At 55.8% G+C, this 18,688-nt stretch overlaps 1 protein-coding gene across 3 annotated transcripts in view; it reads left to right on the forward strand.

Moving 5' to 3' along the window:
• Positions 1 to 18,688, forward strand: part of LOC134426367 (ankyrin repeat and fibronectin type-III domain-containing protein 1-like) — a 253,598-nt gene that overhangs the window by 54,282 nt on the left and 180,628 nt on the right. Inside the window, exon 3 of one of the 3 annotated variants that reach the window (XM_063171332.1) lies at positions 101 to 1,087. The exons of the other annotated variants lie outside the window; for them this stretch is intronic. Coding sequence (XP_063027402.1) covers positions 969 to 1,087 — 119 coding nt within the window. The 5' untranslated portion in view covers positions 101 to 968. The remainder of the gene's footprint in view (positions 1 to 100; positions 1,088 to 18,688) is intronic. 3 annotated transcript variants of the gene reach the window in all.

The following is an 18,688-nucleotide window of genomic DNA, read 5'->3' on the forward strand; positions in this document are numbered from 1 at the left end:
CCCCTGGATGTGTTTCACTGACTTGATCTGGCTTTGCTCCGTGGGGCTGGAGCGAGGTTTGGGTGGTTTTTTCTGAAGCCCTTGTTTTTTCTCCGCCCAGCTGGCGTCAGGCGCCGAGGATGCAGAGACAAGTGCTCCTGACTAGGGGAGGGCTGGCAGGAGGATTTCCCTTCGGGTTCGCAGCATCCCCGTGTCTGCTGTCTGCTGCGGAAGGGCTTTGTGCTGGAGCGTGGGGAGCAGAGCTCACAGGTGACCTCTAACTGGATCAGCCTCGCTTGCTTTAAATGCCTGTCCCTCTCCTCGGGCTCAGGTGTTTGGTGACAGGCTGGAAAGCCATGGTAGGTAGGTGCTGCTGGCAGCTGAGGGTGCCTTCTGCTCTGGAAAACAGGGAGGGAGGAAAACTGGTGGACTCTGAATAGCCTTGGGAAGACCAAGCGGGGATCTTCACGCTGTAAGACCCTTTGGAAATTCATCTGAACATCCGATTTCTTGGAGTTTCTCATCACTTCTGAGATCAAACCCCATCCCCTTCCTCATCCGAGGGCCACCACAGCCACGCTGGGCCACCTGCTCAGAGGGCAGCTCCTCCACCCACTCGCCGTGGGGGCTCGCAGCCCTGTGCCAGTGCTACCGAGGGACCCTTTCCAGCGAGCACTTTCAATTTTTCCTCCTTCACTCAGCTCTGCAGCATCACATGAAATACACGTTCAGCTGCCCTGAGCTGTGACCTGCGCTTGGCTCAGGGAGACAGGACGTAGCACCCTCCAGACCTGAGGGCTGGCTGGAGCACGCTGTGGACTGTCCAAGTAACCGGTGGTGGCTGAGCTCCTCCTGCCCTGCTGCGCTGGGTCCCCGTGGCCGCGCTCCCTCCTGGGGCTGAGGGCTGGTGCAGCGCGCGGGGCAGCGGGCACGGCCGGGGTGTAGCATGCACGAGCGTGCGGAGGGACGCGGGGACACCGGCGGCAGCCATGGCTTCGTTTGGGAAGCTGACGGAGTATTTCAGCCTGAGGAAGTCGAGGCCGGAGCTGCGCTCCAGGCGCTGGGGCCGGCGGAGCGGGAGCTGCTGCTGTAGTGTCACCGAGTGCAGGTACGGGCTGGCAGTGACCCGGCTGTCCTGGTGCCTCCGTGTGTGCCCGGGGGCTGCGGGATGCAATGTGTGATCCTCGGTGCTTTGCTTTCTGTTTGCCTCTCCTGGGGCTGGGAGGGGGCTGGGAGCAAGCCCAGGGCCCTGGGAGCATCACCCCCTTCCTGTCTGGGTCTCCCACACAGCTCTTCACTGTGGGATGTCTCTGGCAGGCTCTGTGAGCTGGCATCTGTCTCCCTGCCCAGGGCATGTCCCAGGTGTTGGTGGCACATCTGGGGTGTCTCATGAGTGACCACATGCACCTGTGCCTGCCTTCCTCTGCCTGGTGCTTTCTGCTGTGCCGCTGCACAGTCCCCTCATCAGAGGGGCAAGGTCATTGCACTGAAATTGCCCTTCCCTCCACCTGCCCCTTCAAAGGTCTCTCTGCAGGGGCAGCAAGAAGTGGCTTCTCAGGTGAAGTGGAATCTGTATGAGGTGCTGATGCAGCCTCCTGTCATGTTGGAAGGGTCTGGGCAGTGGAGAGGGGAGCTCTTCTGGGCAGATGCACACATGGCTTATCAGCAGCTTGTTTGGGGTATGGATTGATGAGGGGATCACAGTGGGGATGGGGAAGGTGGCCTTTGGGCTGAATGGAAATTCTCTAGGAGCGTGTGAGTGCTCAGAGTTGTGTTGGGGGGGTTGCACACATCCTTATTTTGCATGTAAACACAGTTACTGCAATTAAGAAAATTGCTCTGTGCCTGGGTGGCTTCTCCTTGGATGTTTCGTGCAGCATGTAGGACAGAGCTAGCATTCAGTGCTGCTCTGGGCTCTTCCCCATTTGTGTGGGCTCAGCCTGAGCAGTGTGTCCCCAAATCTCCTGCTGACCTGCAGTCGGTGCCTCCCTGCTGCTGTGGGGTGTGGATCTGTGTAGAGGACACACAGGGCACAAAATAACACCAAGGTGTTTACTTACCTTCCTCCTTGGCTGCTGAGCACTTTGTACTCTGTAAAGGTAATTAAATATCTACAGATTCAAATGAAGTTGGAGCCCCTGCTGCTGCCTGTGCTGCTGCTGAGACAGTGAGATGAGCACAGCCGCCGCTGCCTCCCCTCTGCCCTCGGTGGCTGGAGAGGAGTTGCCTCTTCCCCACTCACGTTTCTCAGGAAACATTCCTGGCAGAGCCAGCAGCTTTGTTCTGCTCCTTTTTGGCGCTGTGGATGGAAACCCTGGTTTCTGCCCTTGGGTTTTGCTGTCCTGCAGTGGAGCTGGGTGTGAGGAAGGTCTGTTGTCTAGGTGCTGCTGGGCACAGGGCGTGCCTGGGGTTTGCTGTGTGCAGCCGAGTGTGTGCCAATGCCCAGCCCAAGGGGGAGGAGGAGGAGGTGCCACCCCCATGCACAGGGTGCTGCTGTCCTGAACCTTGGGGTTTGGGGTGACTTGGGTGGTTTCCTCTGCAATGGGAGATGTCATGGTGCCTTCCTAGCTCTGGGACGTGAGCCACACAGAAGTGGCACTGATGGTGTGGAGCTCACACACCAAATTTTCCTGGGGATGCTGGCTATGGATGTGGGACTCTGAGCAGCCTGCTCTGGTGGAAGGCATCCCTGCCCATGGCGGGAAATGGAACAGGATGGGCTTTAAGGTCCCTTCAGCCCAAACCATTCTGTGTCTGAGTTATCCCCTCATGCAGGACTGTGGCTCAGTGTGCATCATTTGTGGCCACCAAGACCACTGCCCATCAGGGCTTAGTGCTGTGTGGGGCTGGTGGACCCTTCCCCCAAGCACAGACCCTGTGTGTGCCTGGCTGCTCTGCTCTGGCCAGGCTTGAGATGCACGGAGCTGTGCTCTGCTTGCTTTGCCCCTTGGGCCTTGCATGCTCCAGGGCAGCTCCTGTGGCTGGATGTGAGTGTGGGGACAGATTTCCTGGTGTCCCTGACCCCCACAGTGACAGGGCTCGAGTGCACCTGTGGATACCGAGCCCGTTCCCTTGATTGCCGCGGCTGATTATGAAAGTAAAACTAAGTGTTGATTGAAGTGTGGGATGTTTTGAAATCAGTGTCACTTGTCACCCCAGCTGCTTGAGCTTCTGCCTGTTCCTCGCTGCCCCCCCAATGTCTGTACCTTGAGAAGCCCCAGGAAGTCTCCATGGCTGAGATCCAAAAGCCAACACAATGCAGCTGCTGCAATGTCTGGCCCTGCCCTTGCTCTAGATGGTGCTTCTTCCATCTCTGCTGATCAGCTTTCTGCTTTTACTTCATTCCTTCACTCTGTTGTGGGCAAGTGAAGCATGGAGATTCGATCCTCAGCTCCCACGTTTCCCCACACATGGAGATGTCAGAGGTCCTGCAGCCCAGGTTCAGCAGGGTCTAACAGCCCCGGCCTGGTCTTGCTCAGGGCAGCCAGGCTCCCACCACGCTTCCCAAGGCTGCATAATCCCCTGGGAGCACAGGGAACAGACGTAGGCAGGTACTCAGTCGAGAGCTTGCACTGACTGGAGTTATTAAATTCTAAATATAGTGGTCCCACGCATTCTCATAGGACCTAACAGAAATCAGCAGGTGTGCAGTTATGGTTTTAAATAATATTCCTGCATTTTTAAACTACGCCTCCAGATAAGGCAACATGAGTGAGCTGGGATGAGTAAGTCTGCTGGGCTTGAGAGTTTGTGAGCTCACACTTGTGCGCAGGAGTGGAGCCTGGCAGGAGATCATCTCACTCGAGGTGCTTTTGGGCAAAGGTGCTGCTTGCAGGAGCTCTTCAGCCCCTGCCCCTGCTCTGCCCCAGCTGTGGCACAGTGTGTCCTGGTTTGTCCCTGTGTGTTGTGGCAGCTGGAGGCTCCCCCAGCCTGAGCCCTGTACTGCAGGAGGGGCTGTGGGCTGTGGCACCGCTGCCTGCTGTTACTGAATCAATCACCTGCATGGTTGTCCCTGGGCTGGGAGGCCCCAGGTGTGACAGGCCAGGGGATCAGGGTGTCCCTGTGCTGCTGTGCTGGGACAGGGGCTGGCAGTGTGAGTGAACACCCCTGCCAAGCCCAGCCCAGCCCAGGGGAGCCGCTGATTTATTTGCAGCAACTTTTTTTCTGTCTAGCAGGGGCAGTGATGGATGAACAAGAAACTCCAGGTGACAGGCTTGGAGCAGGACTGCTCCGTGAGGGATGAGAGCCCGGGGCATGGCAGGGATGTGAGGATTTGTCTGCAGAACTGGGTGCAGGTGCCTGTGGGAGAGCACAGGAGGGGCTTGGGGTGCTTGCTGAGGTCTGGTGTGTTGTTCTTTGTGTTATTTTGTGGTGCCAGCCTTGAGGTGCTTGTCCCCAGCTCTGTGTGTTGTCTGGAAGGGCACAGAGGCTCTGCGCTGGGATGGAGGAGAAATGGAAGGGAAAGGCAAGTTATACTAATTAGCTCTTCTTTTAGTGAGCTGTTTGTAATCTGAAAGGTCTGGACAGCCGATTTTGGATTCCTGCAGCTTTTGCAAAGTGGATGACAACATCAGTGTTGTCTTGTTGTGCTGTCACTGGGCTGGAGAGCAGCCCTGCCCGCTGTGAATGAGCCAGGGGGGCTCCAGGGTGGGCTGGAACTCTCTGGAACACGATGGCCCTTCCCAGGCTGCTGTTGGCTGCCAGAGCTGCTTAGCAGGGAGCTAGGCTGGGAGAGCACTGGGCTGGGACCTGGGGCCTGCAGGGATTCTGGGAGGGCAGGGATCCCATGTCAGAGTTAATGGATGTGGGGGAGTTTCTCAAGGACACTCTTGGAGCTGCTCTCAGTCTGGGTGCAGTGCAGGAAAGCAGAATTGCCTGAGAAGGCCAGTTCTGTCACCACAGAGGTGACCTGCAACAGTAGCTAATTAATTAAAAAAATCATTAAAAATTCCAATTGAAAGTCATTAAAAATCTCAAGTCCCATCCAGAAGTGGCTTTTGAGAGAAATTTCTCCTCTAGGCAGGGATTTGGGGACTGATTCAGTGGCTTTCACTGTTGGCCCAAGACTGTTCTGAGATGGATCCATTCCCTGGCTTCAGGAAGTTCTGTTCCTTCTTGGACCTCTCCCCTTCCCTGTGGTCCCCACAGCCCCACAGGGTCCCCACAGAGGGGCTTTGATGAGCTCCTCAGGACATCACTGCCTAGTTATGGAAGAGAAGATGTTCAGGGTGTGGGAATAGAGGGGGAAATTTGTGCCAGGGGTTGGATCCTGCATTCTGCTCCTGGGGCACCTTCAGCCCTGGGGGCAGCAGAGCTGACAGCCCCAAAAACCTGAGGGTGAAGGCACTACATCCTCAGTGGGCTCCAGGAGAGGGGCTTGGGGTGGAAGCCAGAGAAGCTCAGCGTGGCAAAGGGGGAGGAGAGCAGTTTGGCTGTGCTGGGCCTGCAGGGTGGCAGCTTTAGGGTTCTGCTGCCGTTGTCCTCTCAGTACCTGAGCTGGTACTTGGTGTTAATTAACAATGAATTCGATTATGTAAGAATTAAATTATGTAAAAATTCCAACTTGCTGGGCCTGTTTTTGCCCCTGTCACTAGATGATCTCCAGCTGAAGAAGGGATGCTTGGGGTCATCTTTGCTTTCCTGGGGGCTGAGGTGAGTCCAGGCTCAGAGCCTGTCCCAAGCCTTGTGGGAAGCTGGACCAAGGAGGTGCTTTTTGCCATGGGGAGCTGTTCCCTCCTCTCCTTTAGGGTCTGTTCCACACTGATACCCTGATTCATGTCCTCACTGTGCAGTGTGATGGGTTTGAGTGGGGAGGGGTAGTGGGGAATGTTTTCCTGGCACGATTGTGCTTAGTTGTTTTTGGGTGCTTAAAAATACCTCCTCAGCTCTGACAGCACGTCTGTGTTCAGGCACACGATTGTGGTGGGGGACAGGAGGAACTGCAAGTTTTGGGGCTAGGAAATTACTGAGGGAGCAGCTCCTGTGTTAGCAGCACACAGCATGAGACAGGTAAGGGTGCCATGTAAGGGTGCCCAGAGGGGCAGCTCTGAGGGGCTGTCCTACATGGTGAGAGTTTGACTGACTTCTCCCACTTTGTTTTTGGCACATTTTGAATGTTTGAATCTTTCTGCTTCCAAATGACACGTCCATATGGAAGGATAGCTGCGTTTTAAAGGCGAAAACTAGCAAGGAACTGGGAAGTGTTTTGGGTTAAGTGGAAAGTTTCCACTTGGAATTAGTCAATAAAATGTTTGTGACACTTACACTCCAAACTTCCCAGCGTTCACACCTCCCTTGCCTGCTGAGATGCCAGCAGGAAAATGTGTGTGGCTGCATTGATTCCCATTTTTTGTAACCTGTTAACAGATCAGTGTCCATGGGCACTGCATGGAAGTGGGCAGTGCTGGTGCTGGAAGTCCTGAATCCAGCGTTGGTGACTCAGCCCGTGGCTGCTTCGCTGAGGTGCTGAGCATCCATTAATCCTCTTAACTGGAACAGGCAGCCCAGCACTTTTGCAGCTTGGCTGGGCAAGAATGAGGCAAAGAGCTCCAGGAGCTGGGGCTGGCTGGAGCTGGAAGCTTCAGCCTCGTTCAGCTGGAGGTTGGGAATGTGGTGACAGGTTTTGGGGTGCCTGAGGCTGCACAGCTCTGGATAGGGCTGCCTTCAAGGGCAGCCTGTGTCCTCTTGGGTGAGGCTTGTTTGGAATGATGCTCCAAAGACTGAGCCCCTCGACCATGGAGACAGGCTGAGAGCTGGAGAGGAGAAGGCTCTGAGGAGACCTTAGAGCCCCTTCCAGTGCCTAAAAGGGGATTATAAAAAGAGGGAGAGCGACTTATTACAGACAGTGTAGACAGTGACAGGACAAGGGGAATGGTTTTAAACTACAAGAGGGGAGATTCAGATTAGATATTGGGAAGGAATTGTTCCCTGTAAGGGTGGGCAGGCCCTGGCACAGGGTGCCCAGAGCAGCTGTGGCTGCCCCTGGATCCCTGGCAGTGCCCAAGGCCAGGCTGGGCAGGGCTGGGAGCAGCCTGGGACAGTGGGAGGTGTCCTGGACATGGCAGGGGTGGGATGAGATGGACTTTAAGGTCCTTCCCAACCCAATCCATTCCATGATTCTGTGCTGTTTCCCACCTGCCCTGTGTGGTTGTGCCTGGCAGGGTCACTCAGGTGCCCCCTCTCTCTTGGTGCTGGTGTCTGTGTGGCTCAGGACTGAGCCTTCCTCCCCTCTGCTCTGAGCCAGCTCTCCCCAGGCTGTGTCCCCGGTGGCTCATGAGGATGACAAGCTGTCAGACGTGCACAACTGTGAGCAGAGTGGCAGTGCCACGGGAGGAGATGACATTTAGCTTTTGTTGCTTGGTTGAGCTGCCTGGGTTTTGTATATTAAACCTAAAGAAGCCTTTAGGCTTTGTTCTTCCTCCTGTTTGCAGCACCGTGCCTGGGATCTGACAGGAGGGGGCTTGAGGGGCAGCATGGAGAAAGATTCTGTCTCCCCATCAAACCTGTCCTTGCAAGGGGCCTCTCCACCAGACCTGGACTTATCCTGGTTCTCTGGTTTCTGTGCTCTGGGGACACCTGGGTGCATTCCCAGTTCCAGCCCCACTGGTGTGGGCTCAGTCCCACAGAGCTCCTGGCCTCTGGGCTGTGGCTCTGTCCCCTCCTGTGCTCTTGGGGTGCAGGGGGAGGTGATGGACAGAGCCAGGGAAGCTCTGGGCCTCTGCCTCCTCCTGCTCCTCAAAATCCTGCTGCCATGGCTGTGTGCAGAGGGATGTTTGAGATCTGTCCCATAAAAGTGCAGGTATGTGTGGCTTGGGAGCTGGTGGTCTTGGATCTGACAGACTTGAAAGCACATCTGAGCCCTCAGGGTCATCTTTTTGGGGTTTGGGGCCATGTTTTAGGTAAAGACAAGACTTGCACCTGCTGTTTTCCCTTTCTGCCTGTCTTCCAGTTTCCTTTGAAGACCAATCTTCGGGACAGGAGATAGCTTGGGAGCTGCCTAGTTTCTGCTCAAGCTGAAGCTCATCTTTGCCTGGATGAGGCAGAAAAAGATGAATGGGCATCCTTTATTTTGGAGTGGTAGTTGGAGGGGTAGTGGGAGGCAGGGAGTGAAGCTGGTATGAAGGGGAATTACAGACAGAGCGTGACTGCAGAGCTGGCTGCTCCAGCAGAGAGCCTTGGCCTGTGAGTCACCCTTTGCTCGAAAGGCTCTGGGGCTCCTGACTCCCACTGCTGTGGCACTGAGTCACAGCTGGCTGGGGGCACAGGTAGGAAACACGAGCCCCAGCAATGCAGTGATTCCAGACAGCAGAGGCAATGTTAACAGCTCCTGGGGGAGTGCTGGCTGCACGGGGAACATTCCCAATGGGGCTGCTCCTGGTGCAGGGCAGTCCCTGTGGGCCCCCAGGAGCAAGGGGACACTGGGCAGCCCGGTCCTGGCTTGGGTGGCAGGGCTGGCTCTGTCTGCTCCAGTGGGGCTGGGATTTGGGGGGCACAGGGACAGCTGTGGTGTGCTGCCTGCCCCATAACACCTGGGAAATGTCCCTCTGCATCGGTGTCACCTGGGGGTGGGGCTTGGTGGCCTTGCACCACACGTGGGGACAGTGGAAGGATGGAAGTGTCAGAGCTGTGAGTGCCCCTGGGATGGTGGCAGAGCCTGGAAACAGGGAGATGCCAGTGGGATTTGGAGGTGTCTGGGCACAGAAAATCCTCTGTGCATCCCCTGGGGCAGGAGCCCAGCACCCTCCTGCAGGGGGGTTTGGGTGGGTTATGTCCTTCAAACAGCCAGAGCCCCCTAGGAGGAGAGGGCTGCCCTGGGGAGGGCACCCAGGTGATGCTGTCCTGCAGGAGGTGGGCTGAGCCAGCTCTGGGAGAACTGGGGAGGAAGGGAGAGGGAATAGATCAACAAAAGAGATTTTCTCTAGACCCAGGAAGAAGCATTTCAAAGAGGAAAGGAAAAAAGGACGCTACTGTTGGGAATATTTCAAATGGGAAAACTAGAATACTTACTTCAATAATTAAAACATTTTTTCCCCCACAAAAAATTCTATGCTTTTTCCTGTAGGAATAGTTGGCAATTATACAAATTAATGCAAGATATTTTTAGTTTGCATTTTTGGATTTTTTCGATGGAAAGAATGCAGACAGGAATGAGCAGCTCCTCCTGGTTGCCTGGCTGCTGCAGCCCCTGGCATGGGGGGAGCAGAGCAGAGCAGAGCCCCCATCTGAGGCAGCCCCTGGGTGTGGTGCTGCTGCCTGGAGCATCCATGTGCTTCCACAGGTGTTTGGAAGCCACTGGGGCTGGCTCTGGTTCCTGTTGGCTGCTTGGATGCTCTGGTCCCCTGCTGCCTGCCCTGTGTGCAGGATTTGTGTGGCTGTCTCTGGTACATTTATGTTTTGGCTGCAAATCCATGTTTGTAGAAAAACTGGAAAGCTCCCGTGCATTTTTATGGTGCTTTAAAGAACAAAGAGATAAAATTTATCACAGAAGCCCAGGATGGTTTGGGCTGGAATGGAGATTTCAGCTCACCTTGTTCCAGCAGCTTCCACTGTCCCATCCCAGCTGGCCTTGGACACTTCCAGGGATGGGGCAGGCACAAGTTCCTCACTGGGAGATTGGGAGGCTCTTCCAGCTGGGTTTTAGGGGATGTTTTTCCTGCAGCAGGGATGTGTTTCCCTGGCAGAACCTGGCTCTGCCTTCCTCTGCAGCTGCTCACAGGAGTGCAGAGTCCCCATCCCTGGAAGCATTGAAAAAATGTGTGCATGTGGCACTTGAGGACATGGAAAAAGGAGGTGGTGCTGGCTTGGTTGTTGCATTTTATAACCTTAGAGGTCTTTTCCAACCTTGATGATTCTGTGATTCTCCAGACAGCCTGGCAGCTGAAGCTGTGCCATTTCTTGGCTGGAAATATGAGGTTTTTGGGGCTCTCTTTCCTTGCACCCCCAGCCCAGCCCTGTGGGTCAGTTCCTGCTGTGCTGTGGGGCCCTGGGGCTGCCTGGGATCCAGACCTGATTCTGCCCTGTAGGAATCTTGTCCCCAAGTGCTGCTGCCCAGGCTGGGCTTCCTCTGGGCTGTTCTGGGCTGTTTGCTCCTGTTCTTCCCCTCACAAGCCAGATAAATTAATTATCTGAGCTATGAGCAGCTACTGGGCTTTTCCAGAGCTCTGCTCCCAGCTGCCCTCAGCCCCCATTACTCCTGCACTGAAAACTCTCTTTTTCAGGAATTTTTACTGTGATACACTGGGAGCATAACAATCTCTTTCTGTTCAATGAGCTTGTCTCTCTGACCATGATGGTGACCTGCCTCTTGTGCTTCAGAGGAAAATGAAAACCAGCCCAAGGCTCTGGTTGAAAGTTGGTGCTCAGGGAGGGTTTAAAACAACACCATGCCTATGATTGATTAAAAATCTGCTTTTTGACCAAAACATATACAAATAATTATTTTTGCCAGGGATTAATAGTCAGAAATGGATCAGCTTGGCCCCTGTTCATCTCCAGTGCTGGAAAACTTGGTCATGCTGCAGAAATTAAAGGGTTTCAAGCAAACCAAGCAGCTCCACCAGCTGCCTGGAGTGTCTTCCTGTGCTGGAGCACATAAAATTGAGGCCTGAAGCATCTCCCCTATGGTTGTCAGGAGCAGCAGTATCCTTTCCAAGATGATCTCAGCAGCTTTTTGTCTCCTCTGTGGTGTGACTGGGATTTTGAAGCAACAGGGGAGAGCAGCCCTGTGTCATGGGACTGGGAACGGGACCAGGAGCTGCTGGGGGGCTGTGGTGCAGGAGCATCTCGGCTCCAGGGATTCTCCTGCGAGTGCAGGGCTGAGGGAGGAGGGCAGGAGGTGCTGCTGGGGGTGGCTGTGATGCTGAACCCTCCACATCCTCCCTGAAAGGTGTTTGTAAATGCACAGGAGGCAGCTCCGTTATTTAGCTTGTAAATTAGCCAGCCCTTTGCTGTGAGCCGGATGTTTGTCATCCATTACTTGTGCTTCATTAGCTTTTGTCTCCGAAATGTTTCAGAGGAGACAAAAGGAGATACAGAAACACCACAGAAGAAAAGCTGGGAGCTGGGGCACGATCTGTGGCGGGTCTGGTGAGGCTGAGGAGTGGGAGGCGTTTGCTGTGGCCTTGGCAGGTCCCCAGAGTGACCAGGAGTGAGCAGTGACCAGGAGTGACCAGTTACCAGGTCACAGGAGTGACCAGTGACCAGGAGTGACCAGTGACCAGGAGTGACCAGTGACAGGGTCACAGGAGTGATTGGTGACTGGGTCACCTGGCTCCTGCTGGGGTGGCTCTGGGGCTCTGTCCTTCCCATCCAGGAGCTGTTCCTGGGGCTGCTCCCTCTGCCTGGTTCTCTGTCCCAGCCATGCTCTGCTGTGTTCCCAGCCATGCGCTGCTGTGTCTGTGCCTGGCTCTGTGTTCCCAGCCATGCTCTGCTGTGTCTGTGCTTGGTTCTCTGTTCCCAGCCATGCTCTGCTGTGTCTGTGCCTGGCTCTGTGTTCCCAGCCATGCTCTGCTGTGTCTGTGCTTGGTTCTCTGTTCCCAGCCATGTTCTGCTGTCCCTGCCTGGCTCTGTGTTCCCAGCCATGCTCTGCTGTCCCTGCCTGGCTCTGTGTTCCCAGCCATGCTCTGCTGTCCCTGCCTGGCTCTGTGTTCCCAGCCATGTTCTGCTGTCTCTGCCTGGTTCTCTGTCCCAGCCATGCTCTGCTGTGTCTCTGCCTGGCTCTGTGTTCCCAGCCATGTTCTGCTGTCCCTGCCTGGCTCTGTGTTCCCAGCCATGCTCTGCTGTGTCTCTCCTGCCTCAGGGCTGGCCAGGCACTGCTGTGTCCCTGGCAGTCAGGTCCTGCTCGTGAGCTGACTCTCAGCCTGGAAGGAGCTTCCTTCTGCATCTCAAACACCCTTCTCTGTAAGCCTCAGAGCTGCTCGTCTGGAGAGTGATCCCTGAGGCTCTTGTGGAGCATCCCAGATGCCTTTGGCCATCCTGTCTGCTTCATTTGGGTGGCACAGCCTGGCTATAAGCACGAGGACCCTGGGACAGTCAGCACACTGGTCCCTGAGGATGCAGGTCACGCTCTGGAGCTGCCAGGAGGGAGGATGCTCGTCTGCTCCACTGTTGTGCTGGGATTAATTTCACCTTTGTCTGCCATCTCTCCCCATTTATCACAGAGAACTCAGTGAGCAGGACAAATGTTCATGTTCCATGAATATTCCCACTTCTTTCCCTGGCCCCAGGGAATTTTTATCTTTGTGGACCTTTTGTTGTGCATGTGCAGCTGTGGCAGGTCAGAGCTGGGCTCTGCCAGAGCCTTCCCCAGGGCCTGGTCCCTGCTCTGCCCCTGTTGGTGGGGTGTGCCCAGGGCAGCAGGAGGCCAGGGAGTGCCCAGGGCTCCTCTCACTGCAGGGTGTGGAGGGGATGTCTGGTGGCACCACAGGGACAGAGGGTGACAGGGAGGGCAGGGTGGCCACCAGCAAGGGCCCCGTGGGGTGCTGCTGGGCTGGGGAGTAGGGGGAGCTCCCCCTGCCTGGGGATGTCGTTCACTGCCTGCAACAGAGCTGGGAAAAAAGATTCTTTTAACGATGAAACCAACGTACTTTTGAATGAATGAATGAATGAATGGCAGTGTCTGGCCCTGATGCATTTCCTTGTCTGTTCACCAGTTGGATTCCAGTGAATGGTGAAATGGAGGCGTTGCTACAAAACACAGGCACAGCTCAAAGGCTGTGAGTGCTGCCATGAAGGGTTTGTGTTTTTCACCTGGTTTCCCTGGGGATGGCTCTGCCCAGCTTGGTGTGCAGGGATGGTGTCGTGGTGCCAGGGGTGAGTAGCAGCAGCAGCTCTTTAGTCCTGGGTAAATGCCTGCTGGGACAGAGGCTGAGGGCAGTGGCTGCTGTGACACCCAAGAGCTCAGGGTGTGAGCATCTGCCACAAAAAGAACTTCTGGCCCTTTTCAGGGTCATTTGGTGCTTGGCTCCCAATCTCCTGGTGCTTGGGGCAGGGCTGGGCTTCAGGCACAGGGGGCTCATAGCAGGGAATGGTGCTGAACCCTCCTCCAGGCAGCTCTGAAATGGTTTCTGAGGCCTGTCCTCAACATAAGGGGTGTGTGACCCACCTGTCCTGCCCTCCCACGCCCCTCCAAATCAAAGTGCAGTTTGTAGAGACAGCAGCAATTACTCCCTGGATGCCAGTGGTGTTTAGTTCAGTGCTGGGGTGATGGCCCTGCTGCAGAGATGCTCTGCAAGTTGGAGAGGTGGCAGGAGAAGAAGCTTTTGGAAACCAGCTGGTGGGAATCATGGTATTTACCAGCTCACAGCTGAGCCTGGGAAGGTATTTTTATAGCTTCACATGGTTGGTTTTCTCCTTTTCTGAACTTGCTCACTGAATGCTGTTCTGGGTTTTGTTTTGCTTTGAAACTGTCTCACAGTCAGATGAAAGATGCTCTGTTTCAGCTCTCATTTTCCACTCTTCACACACATACACCAGCCAGCCAGAAAGGAAGGTGTTTTGTTTGGGTGTTTTTGAATGTGAAAGGAAGATTTCTCAGTGATTTTCTCTGGCTTTGTCATCCACAGGGTCACTGGAAATAGTGCCAGTGACTCACGGCTTTGCTCACAGCTGATAAGGTTTGCAGAGCAAGCTGGTGATTTGAACAGGTGAGGATGCCCTGCAAAGGCTCTGCTCTGCCAAAACCCTCAGGCTTTGGTTTCCAAGGCTACTCTCTGTTACCTGTGTTACTCCTTCCCTAGGCTTCAGCACTGCTCTGTGATCCCCTTAGACTGCATTCCCTGCCCTCCATGGGGTCCTGCCACTGCTTGGGGTGTTGGACTGCCCTGAGGCACATCCCAGGGGCTGCTGCCTTGTGCTTCTGTCCAGAAAGAGCTCCTGATGCACAACAGCCTCCTGTGCTTCCCCTCTCCTCCTGCAGAGCCCCTGTGCAGAAACCAGCTGCAGGTGGATGTTGCCTTGTCTCCTGCTGCTCTTGGGGTGGGGATGGAGAAGATCCTTGCTCAAATCTCTGCTCAGCCCCGTGGCTCAGAGCAGAGCTCACCCCCAGTGAGCACTGTGCACTGCTGGGCTTTGGGGGCTGTGCCCAGCCTGGTGGAGTGTCCCAGAGTGAGCTCTGTGTCTGCCCTGGGTGAGGCAGCATGGCAGGACAGGGTGAATCCTGTGCCGTGGAGCCCAGCACTGAGGGGAACCTCACAGAATCCCACAAGGGTTTGGGTTGGAAGGGACCTTAAAGCCCATCCCATCCCACCCCCTGCCATGGGCAGGGACACCTCCCACTGTCCCAGGCTGCTCCCAGCCCTGCCCAGCCTGGCCTTGGGCACTGCCAGGGATCCAGGGGCAGCCACAGCTCTCTGGGCACCCTGTGCCAGGGCCTCAGCAGCCCTCAGCCAAGAATTTCTTCCCAGTATCCCATCTATCCCTACCCCCTGTACCTGTCACACCCAGCTGCATCTCCACAAGCTGTTTCAGGCACGGCTGTGGGTGTTGTGTTGATTTGTTTCCATTTTGCAGCCATTGTTTGTGTTGCCACGGGGCTCAGGCTGAGCAGGAGGTGCAGCCCCCTCCCCACACCCTACCTGCTTTCAGAGGGAGTTTGGTGGGTAATGGCTCCTCCTGTAACATCTCTCATTTTCCCGAATCCAGCTGGAGCCCTTGCTGAGTTTTTAAGGTCAGGTTGCTAAGTTACACCTCCTTGGAGGAGCGGGCTGGGAAGTGAGTGAGCAGCCATAGGCTGGGAAGATCTGGGAGACCTGTCCCTGTGCCATAGCTGGGCTCTCCTGGCCCCTATCCCTGCCACCCTCTCAGCCTGTACCACATTTAGCTGTTCTTCCCCCAACCTTCTGCTCTATCAGCTTCCTTTGCTGGGTAGATTTAGTGCATTAATTAACTGAGGGGGTGGAGGAGCCCCCCCAGTTACCTGTGGGATGCTGTGTGGTGCTGCAGGAGGAGCACTTTGTCTACTCTGTCTGTTTTTGATTTGAGTTTTGGGGCTGTGAGCTCTTGGTGTTGTCCCACTTGGATCTTGGGAGTGGCCTCAGTGTCCCTCCCAGGGCATGTGGCTGTCACCAAGTCACAGCTCTGGGGCAGGTGGGCAAGGTCTGGAGTAGCTGCTGCCCTGCTGCTCTGCCCCTTTGCTTCCTTGCTTTCCCCCCCAGGTTAAGCTGCTCTCCTTGCTGTGTTCCAGCAGCAGCTGCCTCGGGGAGGGGATTGGCAGGGTGGCTGCCCAGGTTTGTGTCACAGCTGCTGGGACTGGGTGCTGTGGCAGCACAAAGGCTCCCCTGGTCGCAGGAGTGGGACATCTCTGCAGGGTCAGCATCCTCAGGCATTTCCAGGACACATGCAGGTTTCCTTGCTTTGTTCCTGGGCAAATAATATAAATCAGTGAGGCTTACTGGGGTCCTTTTTGGGTTGTGAGAGCAGTGGGTTTAGGGTTATTTTCCCCTCCTGCTGCTCTCTCTGGTGCTGCTGGGGCTGCTGACTCCCCCGTCGTGCCCTGGGAAGCTGCAGACTCCCCACTCCCTGGCTTGGGCTGGAAGTGCTCTCCAGAGAGCAGCTTCTCCCCCACAGATACAAGCTGGGAGGGAGGCTGGAGATGTGTGCAGTTTGTTCCCACCTTGCAGGAGGGCTGCAGGAACTGCCTTCTGATTTGCAGTAAACTTTTCTTTCTCCCTCCCTTCCCTTTATCTGAGCCCTTCCCCACTCTTTCCTGGGCTGGAGAAGGACATCACCATGGCAAGGTTTGGAGATGAGTTCTGCTGGTTTTCCTCTGCTGGGTGTGTGGGGCTGTGGCTGGGCTGGGGGTGCTGGAGCAGCCCTGTCCCCATTCCTGGAGCAGCCCTGTCCCCATCCTGGAGCAGCCCTGTCCCCATCCTGGAGCAGCCCTGTCCCATTCCTGGAGCAGCCCTGTCCCCATCCTGGAGCAGCCCTGTCCCCATCCTGGAGCAGCCCTGTCCCATTCCTGGAGCAGCCCAGTCCCCTGTCTGGAGCAGCCCTGTCCCATTCCTGGAGCAGCCCTGTCCCCTGCCTGGAGCAGCCCTGTCCCCATCCTGGAGCAGCCCTGTCCCCTGCCTGGAGCAGCCCTGTCCCCTGCCTGGAGCAGCCCTGTCCCCTGCCTGGAGCAGCCTTGTCCCCTGCCTGGAGCAGCCCTGTCCCATTCCTGGAGCAGCCCTGTCCCCTGCCTGGAGCAGCCCTGTCCCCTGCCTGGAGCAGCCCTGTCCCCTGCCTGGAGCAGCCTTGTCCCCTGCCTGGAGCAGCCCTGTCCCATTCCTGGAGCAGCCCTGTCCCCTGCCTGGAGCAGCCCTGTCTCCTGCCTGGAGCAGCCCTGTCCCCTGCCTGGAGCAGCCCTGTCCCCATCCTGGAGCAGCCTTGTCCCCATCCTGGAGCAGCCCTGTCCCCATTCCTGGAGCAGCCCAGTCCCCTGTCTGGAGCAGCCCTGTCCCCTGCCTGGAGCAGCCCTGTCCCCATTCCTGGAGCAGCCCTGTCTCCTGCCTGGAGCAGCCCTGTCCCCTGCCTGGAGCAGCCCTGTCCCCATCCTGGAGCAGCCTTGTCCCCATCCTGGAGCAGCCCTGTCCCCATTCCTGGAGCAGCCCTGTCCCCATTCCTGGAGCAGCCCTGTCCCCTGCCTGGCACTGTCATTCCTGCCCCACAGCTGTCCCTGGGGCTGGGGCAGGGACCTGCCCTGATGATGTTCCCACATTTCCCCATCTGATTGTGGACTGGCAGTGACAGAGCTGTCCCTGGGCTCCTGCCTGAGCTCTCACACCCAGCCAAGAGGATTTTTCCACCCCTGTCATGACTCGATTATGTGCTCTCCTTCCTACCCAAATGCCGAACGGCAGCTAAATATAGGCTGTAAAGTGTTGATTGTGGCTTTTCTAATTGAGCTTTACACTCCATCAGGGATTTGTACTAATGGGATGTGGCATCCTTGATAGCACCCAGCTGGGACGCCTGCTTGGGAAGCAGACGGAGATGCAATGTGACTTCCTGGTGCTGTAAGGTCCTGCCTGGCCCTGGCTGCTGACAGCTCTGGAGCTGGGCACCAGCTCTGGCTTGGGCTGGGACAGAGTTCATTTTCTTCCCAGAGCTGGTCCAGGGCTGTGTTTTGGGTTCAGGATGAGAACAGTGTTGATAACACGCTGCTGGTTTGGTTGTTGCTGGGAAATGCTCTCCCTAGGTCAAGGCCTTTTCCATTTCCCAGGCTCTGCCTGCCAGGAGGTGCCAAGGACTGGGAGGGATATCCCAGACCATGGAATGTCATGCCCAATGTGGAGTGTGGGGGTTGGCTGGGAGAGGCCTATGGCTGCTGAGGAACAGGCTGGGCTTTTGGGGCACTGAGAGATTGTGTTGGGCACCACTTGTTTATCTGGGATTATATTCCTCTCTCTCTTTTTCTTATCTCTGTTTTTATTACAATAACAACAACAACAACAATAATGATAACAATAATAACCCCCACTAACAACTGTATTTCAATTATTACCTCAGCTCATGGGTTTTACTTTTTCCCAGTTCTCCTCTCCAGCCCACCAGGGGGTTGGATGAACGAGGGGCTGTGTGGTACTTATGTGCCAGCTGTGGTTCAACAATGACAAGTGGGATAGTAAATCCATGGAGCTCAATTGTGCTTGGGAATTCGAGCTCAGATTTCAGTGGTAAACAGGTTTCTAGTAGCTTTGCTTTTTCTGACAATATAAATCGCTGCCTGAAGATACATAGCTTGAAAATTGCTTCTCTAACAGAGTGAATTCTTCTGGTTTTTTCCCCCATGTGACTCCTGTGAGTGGCCCTGTGAGCACAAAAGGAGCGGGAGCACTAAAATGCTAATGGGGTTCTGCAGGTGATGGAGCTGTACACAGGTATCCTGGGATTTACATGCACAGAAAAAGGAATGTTTTGAACTCATTTATGCAGCACAGCGATGTGTTAAGCTCTGTCCCTGTTGCCTTGTGCCAGTGAAATATGTTACAATGAGATGTACAAATGTTCTGCTGGAATGGAAACTGCTTGGGAAGCTAATTCTGGCTTTGTATCTCTTGGCACATCTTGTTTCCATGCTGATCCCACTGAAGCGTGGGGCCTGGGGTGGGCAGGATGGTGCAGAGTGCCTGGCACAGCTGAGGCACTGCTGCCCTGGGCACTGCTGCCCCTGCCCAGCCCCAGAGAGCAGCAGCACCTGGCAGCTGAGAGAATGTGATGGATGTATAGCAGTGAGCTGCTGACCCAATGTCAGCACGTGCTGCCCAGCCCTGCTCTGTGCCCTGTGGGCTGCCTGGGCTTGCCCTCTGCCCCGGGCCCTGTGCCCAGGGCTGGGTGTGACTGTCCCCGGGAGGTGCCTGCACAGCTGTGGCACCACTCTGGCCCTGTGCCTGCCCTCCTGAGTGACACCAGACTGGCACCACTGGAGCTGCTGCTGTGCCTGGAATGGGAGTGCAGAGCTGTGGTGACAAACATCTCGGTGACAGGCCAGCACTGAGGGTCAGCAGCTTTGGCATGATAGACTCTGCCTGCGTGACCCTGAGCACTGGAGCATGAAATAGGACAAAATTTAGTGGTGGAACGTGCAGGGAGGCAGAGGGGTTGCCCTGCTGTCTGCATCAGGAGCTCAGGTCTGCATGATCACAGGGCTGGAGCCCCTCTGGAGCCAGGCTGGCAGAGCTGGGGGTGCTCACCTGGAGAGGAGAAGCTCCAGGGACACCTCAGAGCCCCTGCC

The sequence above is a fragment of the Melospiza melodia genome, chromosome 18 (assembly GCF_035770615.1).
Source record: "Melospiza melodia melodia isolate bMelMel2 chromosome 18, bMelMel2.pri, whole genome shotgun sequence".
NCBI lineage: Eukaryota > Metazoa > Chordata > Aves > Passeriformes > Passerellidae > Melospiza > Melospiza melodia.